Below are 9922 nucleotides of genomic sequence, written 5' to 3'. Positions count from 1 at the left end.
ATATTTTGGTGATTTCGGTAAAAGATTTGGGTTTTCACTGATATACTTGAAAAATATGCCTATTTTTCGGAACTGTGAACGAGCTGAGAATTATATCTCTGAGTGACTTCTTTTATCACTTTTATTATGTGGTTATGAACTGTTGTTGGCTATTAGTGTTAGACTCTGACCTTTGTTCCAGCTCGTCACTACTCTCAACCTAAGGTTACGTTTGTTACTTATTGAGTATATAGGGTCGGTTATACTCACACTACACTTCTGCACCTTATGTGTAGATATTGAATGTTGATGTTGTGTACGACGGGAGTTGGATTTGAAGATGTACCTGCGTTCCGGTCACGCCAGTCATAGCTATCTCTTGATCTTGGTAGCTTTATGTAACGACCCGACCGGTCGTTTTGAGCATTTACGCTCCTTTCAACTATTTGAAGTCTTGAATTACTTTCTACGAGGTATTATGACTTGTGTGAATTGTCGATTTTGGCTTTAAGGTATTTCGGAGTTAGCATGGAAGAATAAATTTCATGTTGGAAGCTTAAGTTGAAAAGGTTGACCGGATGTTGACTTATGTGTAACGACCCTGGAGAAATTTTGCTAAGGAAATTAAGGTTTGGTGGTGCCGAGGTAAATCAATTAGTACAAAGATTACTCGCCGCGGCTCGGACTTTTTGGGTTGAACAATGCACCGAAATATAAAGGAAAATTTTATCGGAAAATGGTCATTTCTGCGACCACTATGCGGTCGTAGAATCACTCTGCGGACCACATAATGGTCGCAAAGTGGAACAGGAGGAGGGCAAGATTTGAGGAAAATCGGTGGCGCACTATGCGACCGCAGACCTGTTTTGCGGTGCATTATGCGACCGCAGAACAAATATGCGAACCGCATAATGACCACAGAACAGGTCAGTAACGCCCAGCTTTGGAGGCCAAATTATGTGGCCGGTATGCGGACCGCATGCCTATTGTGCGACCGCATAACTCCGTCGGAGCTTCTATTCTTTCTAATATTTGACCCGATCCAACTTCGATTTATAGCCCTTGAAGCTCATTTTTGAGCCAAAATCTGATATTTTAGAGAGAGGTGAGAATATTTTAGAGAGAGAAAGTGAAGACTTAGTGATTTATCCATCAATTCTTGTTCAAGGTTTGAAGATTTCACAAGGATCTTGCTAGGGCTTCAAAGAGGTAAGAATTTCTTTCCCCAATTCTTCAATTTCGGGTTTGAAGTAAAGATGGGTGATTAATAGTATGATTCTTGGGTGTAAGAGTATTATGTATACATACCAATAAGGTTGTGGAAAGATTGTTAATTCTAATGGTAAGGATTGGATTGAAAATAGTAGAAATCTTCATAGGCTTTAATTGAAGATTTGAGAGTCGAGTTGGTGCCGGATTTTGGTGAAATTTGTATTGTTGGACTCGTGGTTGGATGGACGTTCATATTCTATAACTTTTGTCGGATTTCGAGACGTGGGCCCTACGGGAGATTTTTGAGTTAATTTCGAATTTTATCGGGAAAATTAGTATTTTCTTATGGAATTAATTACAATAATTTGTATTGACTGATTCGAATTAATTGTGGCTAGATACGAGGCTTTCGGAGATCAATTCTCGTGGCAAGGGCATAGCGGAATAAATAATTACACGGGTTGAGGTAAGTAACAATTATAAATCTGGTTCTGAGGGTATGAAACCCCGGATTTTATGTCATATAATTATTTTGGAGGTGATGCACATGCTAGGTGACGGACGTGTGGGTGTGCATCGAAGAGATTGTGACTTAGTCCGTCTCGTGAAACTGTAAAGTTGAATAACCTGTTGTTAGCTATAAGCTCTCTTTGTGTTGAAGAAATTTTACTGTAAATCATGTTAAAAATCATGCATAGGCTATGTGATAGTACTGTTGGGACCCACAGAGGTCACGAACTGGTTGAATTATTTGCTAATTGCTATCTTGTGCTCAATCTTGATTTTACTAGCGAATCATACCTCAGTCTTTCTTGATATTTGTTGATGCACTATGTTATCTTTGTTTGGGCTGATCTGTATGATTTCTGAGAGCCCGAGAAACTAGAGAGGTGAAGGACTGTGTAAGGCCGAGGGCCTCTTAGTGAGGTAAGGATATTATGGCACGTGAGTTGTCCGTGCAGGATATTATAGCACGTGAGTTGTCCGTGCAACACATGAGTTGTCCGTGCATATTATAGTGCTTGGGCTGTAGAGCCCCTCCGGAGTCTGTACACACCCCCAGTGAGCACGGGTACCCATTGAGTGTGAGTGCTGAGGGCTAAGAGCTGAGTGGTTAAGTTGTTGTGATGAGCTGAGTGACTGTTGCCTGAGAGGTTGTACTTGCTTTGCATTTGTTGTTGCACTTGGTTGCTATCTGTCATTGTTGTGAAATCTCTGAAAGAATTTATGTCTGGATTACTTGAAATTGAACTGTATAAAATTGATTTGACTTAAACTGCCGGATTTGAAAGCATGTCTATTCTTTGCTGGAACTACTGAAAGTGAACTATGACTGTGTAACTCATCATTATCTTCAGTTCCTTAGTTATTATTGTTACTTGCTGAGTTAGTTGAACTCATACTAACACCCGTTATTTTCAGGAATACCTGGATCTGAACCTACACTTCGTGTGCAGATCCAGGTGTTCCTGAACATAGCGGGTGTTGATCATTTCGCGCAGTTGATTTTCAGGAGATTTTGAGGTAGTTGTCGTATTCCGCAAACCTTGTCTCTCCTTCTCTATCTCCTTGTTCACTATATTTGGTCTCAGACTATTATAGACTGTATTTTTCAGACTTGTACTCATATTAGATACTCATGTACTCAGTGACACCAGGTTTTGGGGAGTGCTTGTATTGTATTTAAATGTTATATTTTCAATCTTGAGAGAAATTGTGGTTTATTGAGATTTTCGGCTTGCCTAGTATTGAGATATGCGCCATCACGACGGGTGAAATTTTGGGTCGTGACATTTTAAAATTGGATCTAGAGTATATCTACTATATCCCTAACATTATTACCCAAATTGATCCATTCAAAGGCTTAAATCAATGTAGGATATCTTGGTAATTATTTCCAGAAGATAAATATGAGACTGTCGCACTCAAATGTTGGAATATATGCAATGTTTTAGTGCCACTAAACCTCTAGTTCATTCTTCAACCAACATTGTGCAACTATGATTACAAATAAAACTAGAAAGTTTTATTATTATTTTCGTACAAAGCAAGAAAATATTAGGAAAATACAAAAATCACACAAGAAAAGGTAAATACATAATATATTGTTGTAGAGTTGCTTGCAATTGGACACTAATACGCCAATCTACCAACAATTTGCATTATAACGCATAATGGGATCTAACACATCTACAACAAACCCAACAATCATCTTTACAATCATTGTAAACACATTCTTCTCCCGCAAATCACACCATTAAGTAGTGAGAGTAGGCTCTTCTCAAGTCCACAGAGATCACGATTAATATCCCGTGAAATCAGTACCTGCGTCTCTGAGAACCACGACAGTCTGATTTCAGATTTGTAGTTCCAAAAAATGCTCCTAATAATTTAATCTTAGTAGGGAGTGAGGAGTATTTTTTTCATTTTAGCTCCTTCCTTTTTGTGCTAAATATTTTTCTGAGCCATAGTACAACTACTACTTTTTTTTTGGTACATAGTACAATAACTACTACAACTACTACAACTACTATAACTACTACTACAATATTATACCCAAAAGAACCAGCTCCTGTACTACTAAATATTGTAAAAATAAAATAAAATAGAGTGACTGTCCGGTGCACAAGCATCTCGCATTCACGCAGGGTTCGGAAAAGGGCCACACCCCAAGGGGGTAATGTAGAAAACATAGCCTAATGCAAGTATTATTGTCTGCTTCCACGACTCGAACTTATGACCTATAGGTCGTACTACTATTCCCGTGTATAGATTCATGCACCTAAACAAAAGGAATCTAGATGTTTTTTCTTTACAAACTTAGAAGTTACATTTTTCCGAGGGATAAGGATAATATCGATATAAAACTCTGTATTACTTTACATCATTTTATTTCCAGTAGAAACTTTGTCTAATAATATAACCTTCGGATAACTAAAAGAGCGTTTATTTTAAAGTCTTAACTCTGCAGATTTTATATAAAGTTCAATATAAAAAAACCAAACATTATGTTACTAATATTAGCATAACTTATACTTGAAATTATGTATTATCTTATAGGGGATAGAATGTGGAACAAAAATGCGTTCTAGCACTACGCGAATAAGAGCATAACTTATACCTGAATTCTATGTATTATCATCTAACCTTTTAAAACTGTACAGAACCTTTGCTAAGCTTCCTCACTGCTCAGCTTAATTCCATTCATCTGCAACAAGAAAAGAACGAACGGAAAATTTACAAATATCAGGTGTTTCAAACTACTGTAACTGATTGAAAGAGCATACTGTAAATATTGAAACCAGAGGAACAGCCTCTAAACCAGAGGAACATGGTAGTCCGGTGCACTAAACTCCCGCTATGCGTGAGGTCTGGGGAAGGGCCGGACCACAAGGGTCTATTGTGCACAACCTTACCTTGCATTTATGCAAGAGGCTGTTTCAACGGTTCGAAGCCGTGATCTCCTGATCACATGGCAGCAACTTTACCAGTTACGCCAAGGCTTCCCTTCCCTATGCTCATTAACAGCCATCTAAAATGAGTCAACTATACCACAAAGCCAAACTAGTTGAGGTCGTCTAAATGGTTCCTCTGTATCCATCTCAAAATCATTTAGGTCGCTACGATATTTATCAATTCAAAAGATTATCATAGGCTATGCTAAAATCAGCTCATCTAAGACCATCAAAATCTATTAGACGAGTAATGAGGTACCTGTTTTACTTTTTCAGTTAATACTAGCAGAGGCAAAATTAGTACAAAAGAGTGTACAAACACACATGTGCTTCGACCATTGACAGGCTTACGGTCAACAACATTCAGCAAGAGGGAAATGTGTGGATCCTAACTATAACAAAAGCATAGAAATTTGTAAATGTGGATCCTAGCTGGTGTTACAACTTGTTGCTACTGCTTCTTTTATCATCTTTCTTTGAGCCGAGGGTCTACCGAAAACAGCCTCTACCTTTTCAAGGTAGGGGTAAGGTCTGCGTATACACTACCCTCCCCATACCCCACTTGTGGGATTCAACTATTTGTTGTTGTTGTTGTAACTTGTTACAAGTATCTACTGGTATCGCCATAGGCAGATGAAGCATAGAGCACATGTTTCAGGCCAATTAGACAAGCTACAACGACATGTTTATATTACACTAAACACCCCTGTAATATGACTTAATTGCAGATACACCCAAGTATTTCAAAATAATACACTTAAAATAATATACAAAATATAATTTGTTTAATGTTTTCATTATCAAAGCTATTAAGTATCTAATTTTAAAAACAGGGGTGCAAGTATAGGAAAAAATAATTAAAGTGAAATAACTAAAAGAAAAATCCAACCTAAAAAACAGAAAGTTCCAATATATTAATTTATAAAATTTAAAGAAAGAGAATAGACATTTTTGGGTCCCACATGAAAAATATAAACTTAAATTTTATTGAAAAAGAGAATAAACACTTCTTGAAACATGTTTCAAAAATTTCATTTGGAAATGAGTATAAATTATTTATAAGATATATCAATTATAAGCAATAGTTGCATTTTCAACATGTAAGTTATTTTTATTTTTAAAAAAGGATGATATAAGAATTTCTCATTTTAATTTTAGTTTTGACTTTTTTTATCTTTCCACCTCATATTATTTTAAGTTTATTCAGTTAGAACTTAGATGTAAGTTCGCTTGAGACGGATTTAAATAGGAACATGGTTAGTGAGGATTCATATAGCCGACCCAAACTTGTTTGGGACTGATGCGTACTTGTTTTAAATGTTTGATTTTGATATATAGGGGTAATTGTTAAATTTGTGTAGAGTCATATTATAAGCACGTTTAGAGTAATTAATTCTAGTATTTAGATAATAAAGAACGCAACCTATTTTCAGAGAAGGAAAAACTAAGACAAGAAGAAGAAAGAGAACAAACCAGTGTGGATAGGTTCTCGCTTATCAACGGTATGCTGGGAATAACAGTTTGATGATTCCCAAGAGCCCTTATTTACACCGCCGTTTGCCATTTTGATGTCGATTCATCACATCCTGGAGTGAAACATAGCTCGAAAGCACCACAAACAACCAGACGTGGAAGGAAAAAGAAAACTTTCAATAGAAGTTAGTAATGCATAGTAAACACAATACTTATGTCTCATTGCAAGAGTACCATTGAAATAGGATGTAACAGTACTAACACTAACGCACTGATCCCATCAAAAAGGTAGGGCAGCCCGATGCACTAAGCTCCCGCTATGCGCGGGGTTTGGGGAAGGACCGGACCACAAGGGTCTATTTTACGCAGCCTTACCCTGCATTTCTGCTAGAGGTTGTTTGCACGTAATCCCATCAGAAATCAAAAGCAAATTTCTCCAAGAAAAGAAAGCATTGAAATAAGACATCAAACACAATATTTAAAAAGGATAAAGAGAATTTTATTTCAGTCAAGTTACTCCTAGCCATCGAAAGGCAATCTGCAATCACACTCAAAATCTGGTAACCATGTTCCATGTTATCTATCATGTAAAATTACAGAAGCATTTCACCTCAATGCACACCTACAACCTAATCACGCTTTAGTATAATGGTGAGGCAGAAAAAACATAGCAGAAGGAACAGAAACCTTTTCGAATTACAGCGGGACCCGGTGAAACTACGAAAGCTAGATCATCCGGGAACTCATAAGAAAGGCTTATGGCTAAGATGAAGTGTTTTGATGTGCGGATCCAAGTTTTTGGATCCAATGAAGAAAACCCTTCTTGCGACATTGAAACATTGAATTTTGTACTAGATTCAGAGTCCCGTCATGCGCAACTGAAGATTCAAACTGCTCCAATACCTTTACAAGCTGCCAAAACTCGGGCCTCTTTTCTGGTTGCAAAGACCAACATTGTTCGATCAAAGCTCTCATGGCAGGAGGGCAATCCCCGGGAATAGGTGGTCTCATATTCTGAAATGTTCCATAGACAAATTCTTTCAGAATTACCCATATTATTCCTTAATAGCAGACTTACTATAAAAAAAAACATCTCTTTTGCAGAATATTATAAAAATACAGTCAAACCTCTCTATAACAGTTCCGCTGGTTACTATAAAGAAATGATGTTATAGTAACATAACATGAAAAATCGGTTCCAAAGTAAACTTGGCCGTTATAGTGAAATGTTGTTATAGAGGGTGACTGTTATAGAGAGGTCTGACTGTATTAACAGAAACAATATTTTCTTGGGGGAAACGATGGGGTTTAGGGGCATGATTTTGTCACTCGGATAGTCATAGGGACAAAAAGAGTCAGCCATAGCAAGGTCACAATTGTGTGCATCATCTTCCAATCGCATGCGCGATCATAAAATTCTTTGGGAAAAAAGACAAATACCTTGTTGACAACAGCAAAAGCAGCCTGTACTGGTGTCATATCTTCATAAGGTATGGTTCCAGCGACCATTTCCCATAAAATGAGTCCAAAACCATAAACATCCACCTTCCGACCATATGACTTTCGTTTAATCATCTCAGGTGCCATCCATCGATAAGTACCTGGATCATCAGCCAAAAGATCACAATATGCTTCCTCACAAGCAATTCCAAAATCTGCAATTTTGAGGCGGAACTTGTCATTGATAAGTATATTCTCCGGCTTGAGATCCCGATGAATAACGCCTTGTGAGTGAATATATTGCATTCCACGAGCAATATCCAAGGCCAGTGCAATCAATTTTTGTAAGTTCAGGGACTTATGCTCAAGCTTGTGAAGGTATGCTCTCAAAGAACCCTCACATAAATACTCAGTCACAACACAAAAAACCGGTGGCTTTCTGCATGCACCTACAAACTGCATTAACAGGTAATTAAAGACCGGACCATAGATGATTTTGAAAACGAAAACAAGTACACAAACTAGTATTTTACCAATTTAAAACATTAAAAAACGATTTTTAAAAAAAATCACAGTATAGAAATAGCCGGCAAAATAACAAACGTGGCCGTGGAAGAACTTCAATTAAAATGCCTAAGCAAGACCATTAAATACAGTATGCAATGAATAACTGCAAAGTGCCATATGCTCAAATTGAATGCATCAAACAAGGAGGTCGATTTTCTACCTTCACAACATTTTGATGGTGGAGTTGAGACAAGAGAGTAACTTCTCTGCTAAACTGATTCTCCAACCGAGTTGCTAAATCTCCATTTTCATCATCATCAGGTAGTCTTATCATTTTCACTGCAACAGGTTCATCCCTATATATTCCATGGTAAAGCTGACTATGCGCACCATGAGCAAATCTTAGTCCAAGAAATAGCTTAGAAAGATCAATCGTATACTCATCAGCTGTTTCTACGGACATAACCCTACGTCCACTATGATCAAAGTACTTTGACCATGCTGAATCTTTCCGGTTCCGGCTCTTTAATTTGTCATTGAACTTCACCGCGGAACTAGGTGCTTTCTTATCGCGGGAATCTTTGAGGAACAATTTACTCACAATTCCCTTCTCATGTTCTTTCCTTTGAGGATGTGGAGTCGAAAACCTCCTCTGACTAGATCGTGCTTCCTTAAACGTATCGGAAAGTTTTGTTTTCGGAAGAGGGGATAATACTCTCTGCTTATTCGTGCTCGGATTTTGCACAATTTGCCTAACAACTAGACTAGTTCTTGAATTAAGAGAACCTGTTTCAGGTCTAGTTTTGGCACTTGCAATACTCCTAGGCTGGACAGTGATAGGAATAGAAGACAATCTTGTTGCATCCAACCTATGACAAATGGTATGAGAAAATTTTGTTCTCCTAATCCAAGAATTAATTTCCTCATCCATTTTTTTACTTTTCAAATCAGGCTAAAAAACCTGATAACTAGCATAAAATCTATTCTCCTTTTGTTTCTTCAATTCAGGAGGAGGTTCCAATTCAGTATTTCCCTTAAATTGTCCTATCAATTTTGCTAAGTTTTCTACAGACAATTTCTTCAAACCCATAAATCAAAAATCAAATATTCAAAACAACACTCTTACTTTAAACAGCAGAATAAGGCTCTCTTCAGCTATAAAATCAAACACCCCACCTTCCTTCAAAGCCTGCAAAATGCCACACACATTCAAATCCAAATTAAAAAAAAAAAAACAAAGTTAATAATAATTAATCTATAAAAAAAAAAAAAAAAAAAAAGAGACCCTATTTTCTTAAATTGAAAAAATAGACATACCCCTTTTCAGAAAATCAGATTCAAGAACCATTACAGTGGTGATATTTTTGCTATAAAGATTGCATCTTTGATACGAAATCTATTTCCTCCTCTCTAATTTCTGCTTGAGACATTGAATATATTTGAATGAGAGAGGAGAAAAATCAAAATCCATTTATGACTATAAGTATTATTCCATATAATTTTGTATGTATTCCTAATAGGTCTCTGCTTCGTTTCACACATGAAAAATCAAAGTACGTTTTGGTACGTGCTATAAACCAACCTTAGTTGATACTTTTCATATGGCCCCGGCTTTGTTGCATGACTTACGGGTATCTCAAATGGGGCGGTGAAAAAAAAAGGGGAGCGGGGTAGGGGGGGGGATTTACCATTATGGTACGGGTCACATACCCACATTACCATTATGGTACTCGGTGTCAGATATTCATATTCGGTTTCAATTAATTCGAATTCGTGCGCCAATAAAATAAAATTCATTCTCAAAGTTCAAATTTAAAATATCTAATTTGAGAAATTTTATTTATCGCACCGCAACC

The 9922-nt window shown here is 37.0% G+C and overlaps 1 protein-coding gene across 2 annotated transcripts; it reads right to left on the bottom strand.

Moving 5' to 3' along the window:
* Positions 1 to 3266: 3266 nt before the first annotated feature.
* LOC104091419 (serine/threonine/tyrosine-protein kinase HT1-like) lies at positions 3267 to 9653 on the bottom strand. Of its 2 annotated transcripts, none has more exons than XM_009596746.4 (6): positions 9384 to 9653; positions 8287 to 9255; positions 7560 to 8015; positions 6120 to 7133; positions 4313 to 4399; positions 3267 to 3524 (listed from the first exon to the last, which is right to left on the bottom strand). In XM_009596746.4, exons 2-4 carry the CDS (start codon positions 8995 to 8997, stop codon positions 6882 to 6884), a joined length of 1419 nt encoding a protein of 472 aa, XP_009595041.1. In that variant the 5' UTR covers positions 8998 to 9255; positions 9384 to 9653; the 3' UTR covers positions 3267 to 3524; positions 4313 to 4399; positions 6120 to 6881. The 2 variants fall into 2 exon arrangements, with proteins under 2 accessions (XP_009595041.1, XP_009595040.1); XM_009596745.4 differs by having other exon boundaries at positions 4339 to 4399.
* Between the last annotated feature and the right edge of the window lie 269 nt (positions 9654 to 9922).

This window comes from Nicotiana tomentosiformis, chromosome 9 (assembly GCF_000390325.3).
Source record: "Nicotiana tomentosiformis chromosome 9, ASM39032v3, whole genome shotgun sequence".
NCBI classification, from domain to species: Eukaryota; Viridiplantae; Streptophyta; class Magnoliopsida; order Solanales; family Solanaceae; genus Nicotiana; species Nicotiana tomentosiformis.
Note: the sequence above shows the minus strand (reverse complement) of the source record. Positions and strands in the feature narration are given on the sequence as shown.